Below are 19,729 nucleotides of genomic sequence, written 5' to 3' on the forward strand. Positions count from 1 at the left end.
TGTTTTTTGACCCCACACTATTTCATAATTAATTTTTAAACCCTGGAGTATATTGAGGTAATGGGGGGATTTACAATACAGCCAAGCGAAAACAACAGAAAAAAACAGAGGACAGAATCATGTATAATGTAAGAAAATTGGATTTGAATAAAAATAGTAAACTTATTTAAATTTAAAATTTTCAGAGCTACTATAAGAAAGACAACTATTCACAAGTCTCAGTTGGCGATTTACAAAAGTCTTACAGATAAACATTACCTCCACTCACTGGCCAAGAATCGGAAGTGTCGATATTTTGATTTGAGCGTTACCCTAGTATCATCAGTATCGACATTTCAGTATCGATCCGCACATCACTAGACTGTACACGCTATAACTTGCGTCCTGCGCCATACACTCAGCAGACACGCTTAATGTTACCGGCAGTAGCCCTCACACGGGCCCGGGCCCAAGTGCCTATCAGGCGGATATTCTCGAGCCTACGACCGCGGCCAGCAGCAGCGAACCAAGTCCACACGCAAGTTGACTTAGGCGGTGATGACGCAGCAACACGGTCCGGTGGTTCGGGACAGGCCAGTGAGGGAACCTTCGTGGACTTTGACCATCCCAGAGAGGCTTATAGGAGTAAGGATTCATTGGAGATACTCAGGAGTTTGGTGGTTCTGAAGATGTGCTCCTACGACTTCCTGGTTGATAAGAACCAAGAGGTAAATAGTTTTTAAATGGCACATTCATTTTCCCTTCCTAGCATGTTTCCCCAGTAGTATAATAATAGTTTTCACTAGTTTAACTTAATACGTTTTTGCTAGCTATTCCTGCTCCTCCAGGAAGTTGCATTAGGATTGAAGTGTACACTGACTGTCCACTACACTTACACAACATTCAACATAGCGTGCATGCATACTGATATGAGGATACCAATATTAGGATTTCCCTTTTAGTTACATGGGAAGGGCAGAACGTTAGAAACAACTCTCAGCATAATATAATGCAGCTTTACACAGTAATAAACACATTGTTAAATGTCAGCTTTTTAAACACAGCTAGTATATTAGATGCTGTATGCTTAAGCAAAACAACTGCATGTTGCGTGTGACTGCTAGGTAATAGCTACCACCTTTCTCAAATTACAACTTGTTTTTCCAGTCATGACAGCCACCCTGTTTGTGCAGACCATGTTGCATTCAGTGACCCTCAACACAGTTAGACAGGCTAACTGACACATACCACTTGTGGTATGGGAGCATATTGCGGTCATTTTCAAGATCTAAGTTGATGTAGCGGTTGCACGGTGTGCAAGTGGTTAGCATGATGGCCACACAGTCAGGAGATCAAGAAAACCTGGGTTCAACTCACCTCTTGGGCATCTCTGTGTGGAGTTTGGAGTTTATGTGTTGGGTTTTCCTCCCACATTCCAAAAACATGCATGATAACCAGTCCAGGGTGTACCCCGCCTCTCGCCCAAAAACAGCTGGGATAGGCTCCAGCATACCCGATACCCTTGTGAGGATAAGCTGCATAGAAAATGAATGTATGTATGTATCAGTATCGGTCAATTTCACTCACGAGAAGGTTGCTGCCTAACTGGGATTAAAGGAAAACTGTACTTTTTTGGGAATTCATCCATAATACTTATGTGCAAACATGAACCCATGTCTTTATCCTTTCTATGTGTTAGAAGAAATAGAAATACAGAAAAAACTGTCCATATGTTTGGGCCTTTGTCATTTTTTCGTGCCTTGATTATCTTTGAACAATTTGAATACATTTCCTCTCAGTAAATGTTGTAAATACATACATTCTTCTTTAGCAGATGCTAATGCAATGTATACAGTTTCACAGGTATAGAGAGTGCAACTGAGCACTTCCTTCACATTTTAGGCTTAAACAATAACCTGATGATAACCTTCTGTCCGATGGTCAGTCTGCATCACTTTACACTCTCAATCCCAGTTTACTTTCAATTTCTGTTCAAATTGAAACCTGGTTCTGTCGTATCTTTCAGATACCTGAAGTGTTTTACAGCCCTCTTCAGTCGGCTCATTAAAATGCTGAAGGAGTTTACTGACCGCAAAAGTTAGGTCCGGTCTAGTGCACGTGGACAGATATATTACTAAGCTGCCATTCCATTTTAAATCTTTGTAGTATTTTGTACAGATATCTTATCTGTGACCTAACAACTCAACCTTCCATATTATCAAAATCTGTTTCCGGAAAATGTTTAGATCGTCCCAATTTCTTTATCTTTACTTTTCAGTCGACCGTCAATGTTATCTGGTGAGAATGTCTCTTCGTAGTCAGTTCCTGTTTTTTGACTGTAGCCTTTTCCCCCAAATTGTGTTTTATATTTTTGTGCTCCTTCAGTGTTTGTGTTTGATGGCATACACCCTCTTACCCCCTACTGCTTGTTTGCCCGGTGGTAGACTGCATCTCATCCATGGCGTCTTTGTAGGCATGTCACACACGGCTCTGTAACAGCAATCTATACATGTTTGAAGTTTGTCCATCTTTTCTTCTGTTCCAAGGACCTGTGGACCTGTGGGTAAGTTGATTTCTTTCTGGACCTTTGTGGGTTCTGTGTCATACTCTCACAGCTGTCTCCTAGCTGAGCGAATTCAGTTTGTTTTGGATTATACCCCACTTTTTTTTATCTTGAATTGATTCTGTTTCTATTTTTCTTTCTGCTTTCTACCACAAATTATTGGCAGGTATTACTGCTTTAATGTATGGTTTCGATGTTTGAGTCTATTTTTCATTTGGTTTCAAACCTTTGAACAGATGCACTTGACTTGACTTTTGGATTTAAGGAATTACACAAACATGGTACCCTGAGTAGTCATCTGTTAAGGACTAAATGTTCTATATCTGTGACCTTCTAGTTTGCATGGCATTCTCTAGATCAGTATGCACTAAGTGTCTGGCTTTTTGTTTCTACTTTGTGTGAGTTTACCTTGTATGCACTAGTAGGGTTATCATGGTTATCATCTTGGTTAAACCTCACTACCTGATGCCCGAAGAAATGTGCAGCACTGTGAATGACAGCCTTTTTCTTTTAGATGGCGACCAACAGTCGTGATGAGCTCCCATGCTGAGCCAATTAGCATGGTTCTCGCATGGTTTTGGCTGTCAAATTTGGAGGGAATTCTGGTGTATCAATGTAGTTCAGACGAGCTGATCAAGTACTCTTGCTAGTATTGAGGATAAACTTACATAAATGTATGTGTAAATTACTGTAAACTTACCTGATATGTTTACTCTGGGGCAAACAAGTTCCCATGCCCTTTTTTTTTTTAAATTATCTCTAATTTATTTAATTTACTTTGTCCCCTCCATGTTTACCTGTGAGAGAGACAACTCATCCTCGTGCTCATTCAATCACCAGTCAGAACTCAGCCAAGATGCATTCATGGTCTCACACAAAGTTGGATTTTTTAAACTCATTACAAAGACGTGCATTTTCACCATTCGGTTGTTAAAAAAATATTAGAGCATTGCAAAGGGAGCCACAACAAAAATGCTGAACATCCACATGCGGCTCTGGAGCTGTGGGTTGCTGACCCCTGGTCCAGGCTAAGTCAAAATAGCTAAGACAACAATAAGTTGACAATAATGGAAGGTTACCACATTTTCTCATCAAAGATGGATGTGCGTTAACTTCTTTTTACACCCATTTGACACTTATTGATCTTAGAACTAGAAAAATTCCGTGACCCGTTATGCGGTGTTATGATATCGACCGCTCAACTCTGGAACATACCAACATTAGACTTTGGAGGTTCTACCGCACTTCTTATCCTGTCATATTAGCAGGCCTCATCATTTTGCATTCATGAGATTTGTATGAAATATTATATTGCTTCAAAAAAGCTCCCCTTTTAGCTGTCTTTGCCTCTCACTTTACAGGATCAGTTCCCCTGCTTTATGTGTCCCTGTTTTAGAGGAGTTTCTACCTTGAGACTGCTAATAAGGGGGCGCATTGCTGCTTTAACGTTTTCACCTGACAGTCTTGTCAGGCAAGCCACTTTCTTTCAAAACATGCCGAGACACAACCTGTGGCTCCGGGGACATAATGACTGACATTCCAGCGGAGGAGTGGCTTACATCATCAAAAGTGTTGTCAAATAGCTCTGATGAAGCGGCGCAGGCACCAGGATATAAAGTGTGATTCTTAGCAATAAAATGCCTGCTATGTATGGTATTCAAAGTTGAAGTGGTTCTTTCCAATGTACCACCAGATTGAATGTATTTAAATGACTCATTAAAGTGATTAGGTTATGTCATCCTGTCTCTCACTCTGCTCAGGTAATGGATTTTGGGAAGAAGGTGCTGGGTCAGAAAGCCTTTGATCAGCTGATGAAAATGACATTTTACGGCCAGTTCGTAGCCGGCGAGGACCACAAAGCCATCAGGCCGCTGATCCAGAAGAACCTTGCTTTTGGTGTGGGGTCTGTGCTGGACTACAGTGTGGAGGAGGACATCAGCAGCCAGGGAGAGGCTCAGCAGAAAACAATGCGGTAATGTCACACTATTATTACGTATTAGGAGGATATTACTCATCAACTGTCATCAACTTGGAAATTAACAGTGGTGCAATTTGACCAAAAACTTTTAAAACAATTGAAATTTGTACTATAAACACACAACAAACAAAATTAACGTTGGATCAACTAATAATTTTTGTGTTGAAGTAACAAAATACAACTGTGTGAAACACGTTGACATAAAAATATTAAGTGAAATGAGTGTTTCTTGATTGTCTTGTCATTGGACATTGACAATTGATTGTTCTACATACATTACATAAAGACAGGGAGAGGAGGCACAGCCAAAGTTTGAAGGAAAAAGCATGTAATGAGATCACTTATTCCGCCTATAAAGGCTTCGGAAAAAAGCACCAAAATGTAATGCATATTAACCAAGCTACAATTTTTATTAATGTTGATGTTATTACACCGATCAAACTACGTTAATGGTGTAGTGACACCTTAACCCATCACACCATCTAGCTCCAAGCCGGCTAGCCACTCGCATCACAACGCCTCAGGCCGCTAATGACAGGTTAAGCCACATATTGGAGCTGCTGCTGTGTGTTTATTTCTGAGTTTGGAAACGTTAATGCTAGGTGTAAGCGTTCGTTTCTGTGTTGCTATGTGAAATCATTGCGCCCAGGAAGTTCCCATAATGCTTAAAAGAACCACAATACTATACATATTACATGCTGTTATTGATGTACCAGTTACTACGTGGTCACAGAATGTATATAAAACCATTAAACCTTGTTGGAGGTTTTTGTAGGTGGCACAGGTGTGCCCCTTTATTGTCCATAATTGCAGTCTTATAGGAGTATTGTGTCCTAATTGTGAATCACAATCAGGAAATAAAGTCCTTTTCTGATTGGCTACTGAGGAGAATTTGTCACTTGTCTGGAATTCTGTCACATGAGGAGCACGTAGCTGGCGTGACCTCATGTACAAGCATGTGAGCGCTCACATCCAGACAGCAACAACAAGGACACTCCATTTGGAGCTCTACAAAGTCATGCAATGTGCTTTGAACTCAGTGAATATATTTGCTGCTAATTACGTTGACAGAACAAGACAAATGGACTTGTCAGATTGATAGCCCTGAGCTCTAAAAAAACATGACCTTTTATATTTCACACATCTGTAGTAAAATAAAGGTCAGACGTTGTGAATAAAACAAAGCCTGCTATGAGTCTGTACAAGTGCTTAAATGACGGTGACGCAGGCTGACAGCTGACTTAAAAGTTCAAACGTGCCAGACTTAACATCATCACATCAAACAGCACTGTGAATCTTGCAGCTGTTGACACATTAATAATAAGACACTAGCATGGAAATGGGAGTCCAGAACATTCAGAGACCTATACTCCCATCCCATTGAAAAAATATTTTGAAAAATAACAGTTCATTGATTCATTTATCATTCATTTTCAAACAAATGTCTAAAAAATCTACTCCTACATGGCCTTTTTTTAAATGGATGTTTTTAAAAAGTAATAATTAAATTGATTCTTGTTTCTTTAATTCAGCTCAAGTGCATCTGGTCAACAGAGAGGGGGAAAAGGTTTGTTGCATTGCTTGATTTTTGTATACACAATACCAATAGGAGAATCTATTCCTAATCGTATGAGGTTTTATTTTTATATGTATCCAATTTTTTTTAAAAATCTCTTTTTCAGATTGGATTAAAGTAAATAAACACATATGGAGACATATGCAGCAACAATAAACATATGATCCAACATTATGTTTCAAATACGGTTTCTGTGTTCTTAAAAATGTCTGATTGTGGGTAAAAAAAAATCCTACTTACTCTATGTATCACACACAGCATTCACAGTAATAATACTGCCTTGGACAAAACTGATTGCTATGAAATGTTTTTGTGTTGTTCTTCAGGTGTATCTCACCAAACTGCGATTCAAGATAATAAAACACATGCAATTTTGTTGTCATCATCAGGTAACGACTGCAATGAGGAATTCGGTGGATCCAATACATATTTCTATGCAGATGAGAGCAAATGCGACCAACATATGGAAACGTTCATTAAATGTATCCAAGCATCTGGTAAGCAGGCACTGACTCATGTGATCGTGAAGCGTATGTACTCATAGTCGCCTCTTTTGATTCGTAATAAAATTAGCCCTGTCTACCTTTAGGTGGCAGTTCAATAGACGGCTTCTCCGCCATCAAAATGACCGCTCTGGGACGACCACAGTTGCTGGTGAGATGCTTCAGTTTGATGAGTTCAAATGTCATCACCGCTCTTGTTGTAGCATTGTGCTGAACAGAGATATTTGCTCTTTAAGCTCCAGTACTCTGAGATCCTGGTGAAATGGCGACGTTTTTTTAGCTTCCTGGCATCCAAGCAGGGTCAAGATGGTTTTGACATCTTGGAGCAGAAGCTAGACCTGAGACAGTTGCAGGTGGCCTCTTTGTTCTGATACTGAACTTGTTAATAGTAAATAACTTGTTGATCGTGTTTGCAATGCAATGTGTCTGTTTAGGAATTTTTAAACCGATTGGGTGAAAAAGACTATTACAGTGTGTTTGCTGGAAGGAAAAAGGAACCTTCAGGGTGAGTAAAAACATCTCTTTTATCAACTTTTGCACATTAATATGCGCTGTATGAAATTGTAAGCCAGTGTGTTCTTATATTTCTATTCCTTAAGTTAAATATGCATTTGAAAGTCAGAATTGATTTGTGGTAATTTAACTATTGAGACATATTGTTCTATAAATGCTGTAATTACAGCCGGGGCGTTAATTCACCCAAACCACAAAGAGGACGGGACATTAATTGGAAGCCAAATAGCAGAGAAGCCGTTATCACCGAAATGTGAAAACTCATTTTATATAACAACTTAATTTTTTTTAACTTTAATAAAGAGCAACAACAGAACCAATGTTGAAATAGTAGTTTGAAGCAAAATGTTCAGTCAGCATGAATATCCCAGATGAGTTAATTGCACGCAAGCCACACAGCTAGGAGACAAGGGTTCGATTCCCCGCTCGGGCATCTCTGTGTGGAGTTCTCCCCGTGCATGCGTGGGTTTTCTCCGGGTGCTCCGGTTTCCTCCCACATTCCAAAAACATGCTAGGTTAATTGGCGACTCCAAATTGTCCATAGGTATGAATGTGAGTGTGAATGGTTGTTTGTCTATATGTGCCCTGTGATTGGCTGGCGACCAGTCCACGGTGTACCTCTCGCCTGAAAACAGCTTGGGTTGGCTCCAGCATGCCCACGGTATAGAAAATGGATGGATTTCATTACAAACAACAGTATGGCAAGTTTAGTTTAACATCAACAATAGAGCAATGCTTTAAAGGACATGCAGATGTAGATAAAGCTGCTGGATGCTGACCAATCATATGTCAAATGCAGCCACTGCCCTCTTGTAGAACTGCAGTTGCAACCAAAATAATATGTTTTAATATGTTTTATGTGCTGGTCTTATATCCAATGTTTTGTTTTTACAGAACTATTGACCTCATTGACTGGAACAGCCTCTTAGATGATAGAACAAACCTGTCGGAAATCCTTGTTGTACCAAATGTTAAGGTCAGTCATGCTGAAAAAGCTGGGGATGAAAGTTTAATCAAAAATGCATAAATTGTGAGCAGCTTACTGGTTTTTATTCTTTCTTTACTTCTGAAAGCCATGGACATTATCAGAATACTGACTCAAAATCTAATTTCTGTATACGCCCCTTTATCATCACCACAATTTAACATTTACTTCATGTCTCCTCACCGCTACTCACCATGCCCTTCCAATTACAATGGGAGCCTATCAGGTCATGCTAAACAAGCCCAAACACAATAATAGCCAATCAATGTCCACTACAGGGTGTGAGTGACCATTGTTTTCCACTCCCGAACCACTCAATCACAAGAAGCCCAATGTATAACCACAGTTTTTATAATAAGACAACTTGCATAAAGAAACACTAAAGTCAGAGGTTAAAAATTAGATTAGCACAAAATTATTGCAATTAATACTTTATCTTGACACCCGTAAAACTTAATATCACTTGTTTTGAGAGAAAATGCAAAGACAGGTCATGACTGTATCCATTTTCTCATGGTGTCTTTGGTTGTGTGCTCAGCTTGGTAAGCTGGAGCCTCTGCTGAAAGATTTCAGTGCAGAGGAGGAGGGACAAATGAAGAGGATATTGCAGCGTATGGATGTTTTAGCAAAGGTAATCTTCCGCCGCTTGATCACAAGGTACAGACCTGATCAAAATCTTAAAGGGGAAGTGCTCTTTTTTGAGGAATTTTGCCCATCATTCAGAATCCTCATGAGAAACATGAACACATTTATTTCCCTTATCTGTGCCTTCTACCATGACAAATGAGTTAATGTATGGGAAATACCAACTATGATGCTAAAGCCTTCACAAAAAAAACGGCAACAATGTTCCATTTACATAACTGACTTGTATATTAACCATGCTACAGTGATAGTATTATTGTAGCAGCTAAATAAAAAAATGTGTAGTTCCCCTTTAAGACCAATTGAAAAATTGCTAGAATATGCATTTGCACATTTGGACCTTAATGCGGTTGTAAGTATAGCTACAATATGCTTATGCTAGGTTGTTTTTCACATGATCAAAAGTTTAAGACCACAGGCTGTATCTATAACAGGCCAAAATCTGCAAAAAATTCTCATTTCCTGTCAGGCATTCCCAGGGTCATTCCCTCCTGATGGCTAAAGCTAAGAAGCTTTGTCTTCTTGAGCGTGGTCGGCTCGGCTAGCTGCATAAGCAAGGCCTCTTGCAGCGTGACATTGCTGCTGAGGTCGGATGCAGTAAGACAGTCATTCAACATTTTTTGAACATTACGGAACAAAAAAGTCAATTGGTAGACCCCGACACCTGCGTTGAGCCAGAGGATCTGATTGGCTGTCCATCAAGACACAGGGCGGCCCTCGACCCAAATTAAGGCTCTCACTGGTGCCGACTGCAATTCATTGTTCACAAGGCTCGCAGTTCATAAAGAACACTCGGGGATGGATAGCAAGGGAAGTTTATAAAAATGGCTTCTTGCCAAAAGCTTCTTGCTTTTTCTTAAAACCTCATTAAGATCCAAATGTGCAAAAAGTAAATTCTAGCTGTTTTTCAACTGATCTTAAGATTTTGATCAGGTCTGCATGTTATCCATAGTAACAAGTGGGGATTTTTTATGCCAGCATGCCTTAGAGAATGGCGTTCGCTTAATGGTGGATGCAGAGCAGACCTACATGCAGCCGGCCATCAGCAGACTGACTCTCGAGATGCAGAGAATTTATAATAAAGACAAGCCGGTCATCTTCAATACATACCAATGCTACCTAAAGGTCAGACATCAATTTTGTCAACATCTCAATAACTCTCTTGAAGGTAATTTTGTTCTTTCTTTATTTGGTCATTCATCTCTACTGTTTGTGTGCAGGAGGCTTATGATAACGTAACTTTAGATGTTGAAGTATCTCGGCGTGAGGGCTGGCACTTTGCTGCCAAATTGGTGCGGGGTGCTTACATGCATCAGGAGCGGCAAAGGGCCTCCGAGTTTGGTTACGAGGACCCCATTAACCCTGACTATGAGTCTACCAACACAATGTACCACAGGTAAGAAACAATATGTTCGAAATGTTAGTCTGAAAAATGTTTTTGTTAAAAAAAAAAAAAGCTAATGATCTGTTTTGCCTATGCCCTCATTTACCGGAACACAAGTATCTTCCAACCGCAATGCATGCTGGGCAGCTTGTGGTAGTCTTTCTCCCAGCTGTGTATTAAAATATATTGAGTAGGTCATTATATAAGTAAACAAATAGGAGTTAGCATGCTCTTCACAGTCAGTGTTGTATTGTTTATAGTTCATATTGTCGCTAGCTGTACTTAGTTGTTGCTTCATGTGATGTGTTAACTTGCTGTGGATGTTTTTTATTTTTATTTTTTAGTTTCGTAAGCTCGTATGTCATTCTGCTTGACACCCCATAAACTGTATACATAGACGGCCCCTCCGCCATTTTTTTTAACCCACCGTTGCCCATTCTCATCACCTTCCCTTAGGAAGGTGCAAAATGATGTTTCCTTGAAATTGTCAGTGATCAAAATACTAAAACACTAGCAGTGGTGGGAATCGCTAACTTAACTTCTTGCAGCATTTTGACACTTTATTGTGTAATTGTCCAGCCAAAATAACAATACATGTTGAGGACTCACACAAATCCCACTTATCAGTCAGATTTATGTCATTTTTGTACTGCTCACAGCCACATGGGGGCGCATATGCATTGCATCTGAGAATTGCTATGATACATCATGATGTAATAACCATGGTTATAGGCTACAATTATTTTATTTCAACATGGTGACACAATTTCTGAGGATTCCAATTATATGCATTTAAAAATTATAATCACAAGTTTTATAAAACTGGGTTTGTTTATATCCAGATGTTTAGATTCCGTGCTGGATGAGATTGCACTTCACCGCAATGCCAATGTTATGGTTGCAACTCATAATGAGAACACGGTGAAACACACATTGATGAGGTATGTTTTCACTTCTTTTCATGCTTGGGTGAACCTGTTGTATATAAATGCTTATGTTTTTAAACCTCACCATCAGAATGAACGAGCTGGCTCTACTGCCCAGAGAGAACAAAATTTTCTTTGGCCAACTACTGGGCATGTGTGACCAGATCAGCTTCCCACTGGGTGAGAACCTCATAATGACCTACCAATACTTTCATGCCATACTTTAGGTTGTTGTTCTAACTTTTTCCACAAAGGGCCACGTACTGAAAGATGAAATGATGCAAGGACCATTTTGATATTTTGTAAACCAACATATGTACATATGATATGATGTATATTTTGGGAGAAAAAAACTGCATCTCAGCTTTGTGATATAGGTGAAAATCCCATTCATTCATTCAGTTCTATCCTCACAAGGGTCACGGGGGTGCTGGAGCCTATCCCAGCTGTCTTTGGGCGAGAGGCGGGGTACACCCTGGACTGGTCACCAGCCAATCACAGGGCACACAATTAACCTAGCATGTTTTTGGAATGTGTGAGGAAACCGGAGCACCCGGAGAAAACCCACGCATGCACGGGAGAACATGCAAACTCCACAAAGATTGCAGAGGGTGGGATTGAACTCCGGTCTCCTAGCTGTGAGGTCTGCGCGCTAACCACTCGTCCGCAGGCAGGCCTCACAGCTAGGAGACCCAAGTTCAATTCCACTCTTGGCCATCTCTGTGCGAAGTTTGCATGTTCTCCCCATACATGTGTGAGTTTTCTCCGGTTTCCTCCCACATTCCAAAAACATGCTAGGTTAATTGGCGACTCCAAGTTGTCCATAGGTATGAATGTGAGTGTGGATGTTGTTTGTCTATATGTGCCCTGTGATTGGCTGGCGACCAGCCTCTCGCCCGAAGACAGCTGGGATCGGCTCCAGCGCGCCTGCGACACTCGTGAGGACAAGCAGTAGAAAATGAATAAATGTATGAATATTATGGCTAGGAAAAAAAAACGTTATTCTTGTACAACAGTTTTTACACAAAATGCCTCCCGGGGCTGCACTTTGGACACCCCCCTGATTTAAGTCCACACTGCGCCTTAATGCTATCGGCTAGCTGAGCATTCATCACTGAGTTGACTTTATATGCCGACCACACAGGCTGGGCGAGGCAGCCCAATGCGATAACACATGAAACGAGACACCTAGGCATTGACGACTTGTCTCCATGAGCCGCTGCTGTCGGCTCCTGCCCTGCTGTTTGTCAATCACACACACAACCAGCGGCAGCAGGAAGTTATCTGCTCCACTTGAAAGGTTCTTGTATTGATGGAAACAGACATGTTTTCCGGAGGGATCGAGCAACCAGTGTGGACGGTCTTTGAATCCCAGCAGTATAGCTCTGCTGTTCTAGCCAATATAGGAAATTTCAACTATATCAATTATTTCATGACCATTGCTACTTCTAACGTTTCCATAACTGTGTGTGGTGTTTTTTGTCCTCCTCACAACATGTTACAATGCCAGTCCTTCAGAAGTTTGACATGAGACTTGCTGTTTATGTGGTCACAAAGAATGACCAATCATATGGTTATACATTTTGCATTCATGGTTTGTATCTGTCCAGCTATCTACAGTATGTAACAAGATTATTTTTCCATGTTCCATGTAACCCCAGGCCAAGCAGGCTTTCCTGTCTACAAGTACGTCCCCTATGGCCCAGTGAACGAGGTGATGCCATACCTGACTCGGAGAGCCCAGGAGAACCGAGGTTTTATGAAGGGCGCCCAAAAGGAGAGGGAGCTGTTGTGGAAGGAGCTGAAACGTAGAATCGCCTCCCGAGAGCTTCTCTATAGGCCGCTATATTGAAAGCACAGAGGAGCAGATAATGTCAAGGTTTTTTTTCCCCCTCATCTTCTTTGCCGTCTCCTACCTGTCTTCATGTTTTATCCTTGTGACTGCGTTTCATTCTTTTATGTCTCCCACTGCAATACACAAGAGTCTTCCACTTGTCGATGCTCTATCCCGCTATACATCTGTGTCCATTCTTTCTTTTGCCCTTCTTTTGTTTGCAAAGCTCTCACGTCAATCAAGTGGACATCTTTAGTGCTCCAACAGGAATCGTGAAAATGTGAAGTCCTGTATGGAAAGTTCTTTTTATCCAGCTATTCATCACTCACAAGGACAGCGACGCACACACAACTTAAAGGCTTTGTTTAAATGCTAATGAAAGAATCATCTGCAATTCTTCTTTGTTTTTAAGTAAGGGGCACCATAAACAAGATTACAACAAATGACTCTTCTTCTCAGAGAATGTGCTGTTATTTGTGCCTTCAGGAAGAAAGAATATATATTTATATTGAGACTATATAGGGCTCTGTTCAGGAAGGGACATTCACTTTTAATACAAATGCCTGCAAGCCTCTCTTGTCATTTTGTCTTATCACAAGGCAAGACTCACATGTTCACTTTCATAGTCTAATGAGATCCAATAGAAGAACTGTATCTATCAGGGATGTCAAAAAAAAAGGGATGTCCACATTCGATCTCCAGGATGGGGATCGGCTGTTGAGTTGCTGAATTTTGAATATCGGCTTCTGCCACAAAGAGCCGCACACCTACATGATAGGTGCTTCGTAGCTACATGGGTAGTTACCCTTCACTGTACCTGGACTACTGTGTTATGCTGCGGCGAGCTTGCAAAGCCACTCATACTACGGACCGACAATAAATTACTGCTTTGTTGAAGAGAATAATAATCATGTATTCTAAATTACACCACAAATTGATTTATCATTTTTTGCACACCTATTTTTTCCCAATTTTGTTTTTGATTGAATGAAGGACCTGACTCACAGAGGTTTGTTGCAAAAGCCAAAAAATATTGCTGGTAAAAAAGTTAAAAAAGTTAATTCAGCAATACTTTGGTTGTATTGTTGTTAATGGTTTTCATAACCATATTCATTCATTCATTCATTTTCTACTGCTTTTTCCTCACGAGGGTCGTGGGGGGTGCTGGAGCCTATCCCAGCTGTCTTTGGGCGAGAGGCGGGGTACACCCTGGACTGGTCACCAGCCAATAACAGGGCACATATAGACAAACAACCATTCACACTCACATTCATACCTATGGACAATTTGGAGTCGCCAATTAACCTAGCATGGTTTTGGAATGTGGGAGGAAACCGGAGAACCCGAAGAAAACCCGCGCATGCACGGGGAGAACACGCAAACTCCACACAGAGATGGCCGAGGGTAGAATTGAACCCTGGTCTCCTAGTTGTGAGGTCTGCGCGCTAACCACTCGACCGCTGTGCCGCCCATAACCATATTCAATTCCACAAATTCATGTTTTTAACAAAAGCGTATTATTATTATCATTACAAGGATTGAACTGGAAAGCAAAACTTGTGGATCGGTGGATCATTACTAGTATCTATATTACATTGTTATTACCGTGGTTGTAGTTTGCGGTGCATAATGAGAGCTGTTTCTTGTCTGTCCAGGGTGTACACAGCCTCTCACCCATCTACAGCTAGGATAGGCTCTAGCATACTGAGGATAAGCAGCCAAGAGAATAGATGGATGGATTATTACTTGTAAAAATGTCTCATGCAGTTACATTTAAGGGTTTTAAGAGCAATAAATGTAAATGAAAAGAACTTATCATGTGAACGGTTATTTTTATTTAATCCGGTGAAATGTTCCAACTTGGAATTGACACACAATCAGCATTTGACGACTGCACAGCTTCAAGATAATGATAGCCTTTGATTTGGCCCATCCGCACTCTGCATAATATAATTTAATTACAGTCAACGCTTCATTCGATGCACATCACAGAAGACCAATGAATTAATCATCGCTCAGAAGAAACTTGTGTAGATGTTTTTTGTTTTTTTTGTAGAGAAGCACCACAGAGCTGCCAGTCCCTCTATATTCTATTTGTTTAATTAAAGATCATGTTCTTTTTGATGCAAGACGTGCCTTTAGGCAATCATTTGCCAATAATTCCTTCTTACAAAGAGCTGCACTTTTTAGTTGTGAAGATAATTTAGTGCGAAAAATGCCACAAGTCAGTAAAGTCAGTCAAAAAACAGCATGGGCTCAACACATTCTTCTTGCATTTAAAGCACACAAGTCAGTCGTGGAAGCAGCCAGAGCTAATTTGCTTTCCATAATGAATGTTGACTTTGTTGTACACGAGAAGTGCAAAAGACTCATTTAGCAGATTTCTCTGGGCCTTATAGCTACACTACTGGTTCTCTGTGGTTGTGTTTATTAAATTGTTTGTTTGCTTGCCCTTGGCATTGTGTTTTCCCTGGGCGCCCAAAGCAGTCTGGTGCCTTTAAAAAAAAAAAAAAAAAATCACAAGTACCAACTACATCTGCCGAGCCTAGTGTGAAATGGACTGAACAATTGGAAAGACAGAAGCAAATTTGGATGGATTTCCCACTCCATTGTTCAGATTCCAGCAGCCACACTCGATTGGCAGCCAAACTGGCAGACCCCCTACAAAATACTGTATATTTATTATTAATACTTAGTATTAGTCATTGTTGTGGAAAAAATTTACCTTACTAAAAGAGAATGCCTGAAATAAAGACAGAGTTGCGCAGTTTATTTCTTTTGCAAAAGAGGTCAGACAGAAACATACATCATGCGTGGCAGTCTGTAGGTGTCTGACAAAGAGTGGCCTCTTGGTGGGAACTTTTATACTCCATAGCATGCAAATGAATTACATTACAAGAGAAAAGAGACATTCATGTCACTCCCCCGATGCCGCCCTCATGTAGGGGGGTTAGCCTACACACCCATTCCTCTGGCACGGTTTGTCACACCCATGTGAGATAACCTCCTAGGGTCAACCATTTGGTGGGACCTCTTGATGTCCCCTGTCCCGTGAAGGTAGAGCTTTGATCAAAGAATGACCTCCTCCGACACTGCCCCTAACCCCAGGTTACAGATAGCCTCCTGCTGTGCCACCATCCTTGAAGGAACAGCAGGATGTGCTCGGATGCAAACGTTGAAGCTCTACAAAAGGCCGTAAAGTAATTCACACAATGTGTAACCTATGTTATACCTGTGAAATATAAAATTTTCCATCACACTCCTCCCTTTTGATTATTAATTAATCACGAATTACAGTACATTTACAGATAAACAAACATCAGACCGGGGTTGTCAGTAAACTAATTATCGTGAAAGTTAGGAATGTGGAAAACCTTATTATAATGTGTTCAATTGTTGCGATAGATGGTGGAGGTGTTGATCGACAGTCAGTTCAATTCATTTTGATATTTGGTGTCTGCCATGTGATTGGTTGGCAGTCCGTGCATCCTCTTGCCCAAAGTCAACCGGGATAGGCTCCAGCCTACCCACAATCCCAGTGAGAATAAGTGACACAGGAAAAGACGAATGGATGTCCAGGTGTCTTAAAGCGAATCATGTCCTTGTGCCTCCGTTGATGGTTTGCTGTTGTTCTATCGTGTTGTATTCAATCAGTCAGTCAGTCAGTCAGCCAGCCAATCCTCTTGATCGTAGCACTTGTTCTTAGGCTGCCGGAGCTCGCGGTGCGAACTCGTGAGCTCCATCCAAACACGCAGTTGAGAAGGTTGAGTGCGTCATGGACATTTCTCCGTTCTGGTTGTCGTTGTAGTTGTAGTCCTCTAGTGTTCAGGTAGTGTCTTTCTGCCTTGACCGATCTGTGTGCAGGTCTCTCATATGACCACGCTGACAGTGGAGTCTTCCCTCTGCTGGAACTCCAACACGTCCTCTCCATGGCCCCCAGGGCCAACAGATGTCAGGTCACTCGACACCCACCAAGAACATAGAAAGAAATGAATGAGCAACACAACATTTTACCATTACGCGATACATGTCAGATGTGTTCTCTACAGCAGTAGGCAACCTAAGAGCAGTAGGCAGCCATCATGTAGTGTCTGATTGAATACCAACACTTTGTTCATATTTTGGCCATTGAAGTTGATTGTAAATGAGCCTTAAAATTTTCGTCAGGAGAAAGCCCGCGTAAGCATGAGGAGAACATGAAACTCCACACAGAAAGGTTCTCAAACCTTCTTGCTGTGAGACAGCAGTGCTAACCACTCTGCCATCATGCCACCAATATCTATTTTAACTTGAATTTTCGAAAGTTGTCTTTTAACATCCACTCTCCGCATTTACGTTTTTGCCAAACAACACAAGGTTTCCCTGAACCAATACACCGTCTGGTCTCTGCCTGAATTTGCATTATCACACTGTAGTAGTGTTCCTTGCTCACAGCTGGAAATTTGGGTTTCAATGAACCATTTGCTCTCATTAGCATGACCATTGGCACTATGGAAGGCAAAGTACCAAATACTGTAATATAGTCAAGAAAAAACAAGATACAGTAACTTACCAAAATCTTCAGCGTGTTGTACAATCCATGGAGTGTCATTACTACTGCTGATCACTGATCATTATCAACCTCTAATGTTGGAACTCATACCTACCTTTGTTTCACTCACTTTGGTTTTGGAGAAACCAATTTTAGCAAAAAAAAAATATATCATGACCAATTGTTAACAATGATTACTCAACAAAATCACAATCTCCCCCCTTTTGACACATGTATTTCCCATGTGTCAACTTCCAAAAGCATTGGCAGTTCCCTGTAAAGTCAAATGATGGTTATCTTTCCTATACATCTGCAAACAGTAATATATGAAGCTGGACACATCAAACAAAGTTCAACAATTCAAACTCTGGATCCTGAAGAAGTGTCCTGTGGAACAAGTTAAAAGTTAAAATGATGACACACCCTGCCAGGTGTGTGAATGACTTCAAATGTTACAGTGTTAATGTTAGTACATGTTAGTACTGTTAAACGGTTTTAAACAAAAAGGATGTCATGTTTCGGCCACATATGACATTTGTCTTCTCCTCCTCCAGGAGAATGTGCTTTCCTAAAGTGGAACAATGAAGGTTAGGCTGGAATAGTTCATAGTAGTTGATGTCTTCCCACAACACAAGAACAACACTGAAAAAACAATCACATTTAAATTTCAGTCAATTTAAATTTTTGTCACAGTCCACTGTCCCCCGTGAAGAACCCTGCTGTCGGTGTGTCGCACTCATAGTCGTCATGTCAGGATGTCATTTGCAACACTTAAAAAGGTCCAAGGTCCTTTGAAAGTCGTATTGTCCTAATTTACAAGGCCTTTTTCATAATAGCTAATTTTTAGATGAAGGTTCTGCATACCCTAAATGAACTATCACATTTTAGCAGATGTAATTTATGCCTATTGATGCTAAAAGAGCAGAACAACCTAATATGTTTTTTGCATGCGTCTATTAGTAAACTAATCATTGGGTTTGTTCTGTATTGCAATACATTTGTTTCCCTTTCCCAAAGTGATGGTCAGGGATGGCTTCAGCCTCACATTCACAGTCACACAGACAAACAAGACAACACAACAATGAAAAACCAGCTGGACAGTCCTTTCGGAGTGTATTTTTGCCAAAAACACTTTTCAAAAAATCCAATTCCGGACTGTAATAAATTAGCAAATTCTTTGTGCATTCCCAATCAAATGTAAAATAGCATGCTTGTACAAAAAAAAAGCCCACATTATTCCATTTGTCACTGTGTCTCTTTTAGATAGAGACCCATGAGGAATGGAATCATTGACGTAAAAAAAAAACAGTACCTGAGTAACCCAAATGTGCATAAAGGCAGCACTTATGCCCAGAACAAAATATTTGTGAGATAAACATTCCCTAACAGATATCCCTATGTCGATATCTTTTACCAAACTTCTCATCACCATAGAAAGGTATGATGTGCATTGAAGACCTTGAAGAGCATCAATTTGCAATAATTGTGTGTGTGCGTGCGTGTGTGTGTGTATGCGTGCATGTGAGAAAGTACATTCTTAACCTCCTCCACCAGTTGAGCACTCATGTCACCAGTTTGCATCTTCCTTTGATATGCATACAGCTGATTGGCATCTTGCTTCACCAAAGTGTGAACATCAGGGTCAGTGTCAGTTTTTACACCTTCACCTCCATCTGAATTAGAAAATAGGCCATTTGGTCCTTTGCACCATATGCCAACAAACTTAATTTTTGAAGTTGAATTTTCTCTGAAACAGAAAATCCAATGGTAAATTGTCTTCTGACCACTTCACCTGATTGGCCAACGAAGTTAACATAATTGCCATTCAACTTTGGAGAGGTTAGGAATTTGTCACTCTTAGTGAGTGTGTGTTTCATCAGAGTCGAAAGGAAAAAGAAATAACCTTGCCATATTTTGTATTCTTAGTCTTCTTATAGCATATTCTAAAAGAGAGAAGTAGATCATATTCTACGTAGTTATCAGCAAGAGGGGCTGATTTAAGCCAAGACTCTAAACAAAAGGAAGAAAAGGACAGAGCATGTAGATGTATATGTGTGTGTGTGCGTTACTGTCAACTTCAGTATCATCCTTGGCATCAGATGAGTCAGAGTAGCCACGATCCCATCACGCCCCACCTCCTTGCTTCCTTCCACCATGCTTGTTAAGAAAGTCCTCCATCAAGTCTTTGGTCCAAAGTCTCCTTTTGCTGCACATGCCAGGGTCATATTGCTGTTCCAGTCTCTTCTCTGGATGTCCTCCTTGCAGGTGGCCATTTGTTGCCACCCATTGATTCTGGTGCATGGCTTGTCCTT

At 40.7% G+C, this 19,729-nt stretch overlaps 1 protein-coding gene across 1 annotated transcript; it reads left to right on the forward strand.

Annotated features, from left to right (window-relative positions):
* Positions 1-357: 357 nt before the first annotated feature.
* On the forward strand, positions 358-15,586 carry prodhb (proline dehydrogenase (oxidase) 1b). The gene is made up of 14 exons (XM_058072001.2): positions 358-707; positions 4,303-4,514; positions 6,053-6,087; positions 6,468-6,593; positions 6,686-6,750; positions 6,836-6,952; positions 7,034-7,104; positions 8,007-8,088; positions 8,636-8,728; positions 9,721-9,867; positions 9,963-10,138; positions 10,969-11,067; positions 11,144-11,232; positions 12,714-15,586. Exons 1-14 carry the CDS (start codon positions 414-416, stop codon positions 12,902-12,904), a joined length of 1,797 nt encoding a protein of 598 aa, XP_057927984.2. The 5' UTR covers positions 358-413; the 3' UTR covers positions 12,905-15,586.
* Positions 15,587-19,729: the final 4,143 nt, after the last annotated feature.

The sequence above is a fragment of the Doryrhamphus excisus genome, linkage group LG3 (assembly GCF_037039965.1).
Source record: "Doryrhamphus excisus strain RoL-2023G ecotype Guam linkage group LG3, RoL_Dexc_Guam_v1.1, whole genome shotgun sequence".
Taxonomy (NCBI): Eukaryota; Metazoa; Chordata; class Actinopteri; order Syngnathiformes; family Syngnathidae; genus Doryrhamphus; species Doryrhamphus excisus.

What these genes read in the sequence shown, in the direction of transcription:
- prodhb (XM_058072001.2), top strand. Translation starts at nt 414, where the DNA reads ATGTTACCGGCAGTAGCCCTCACACGGGCCCGGGCCCAAGTGCCTATC. An exon ending in TTGTTGTACCAAATGTTAAG is followed by an intron (nt 8,089 to 8,635) that starts GTCAGTCATGCT and finishes TTGTGTGCTCAG; the next exon opens with CTTGGTAAGCTGGAGCCTCT. An exon ending in GTATGGATGTTTTAGCAAAG is followed by an intron (nt 8,729 to 9,720) that starts GTAATCTTCCGC and finishes TTTTTATGCCAG; the next exon opens with CATGCCTTAGAGAATGGCGT.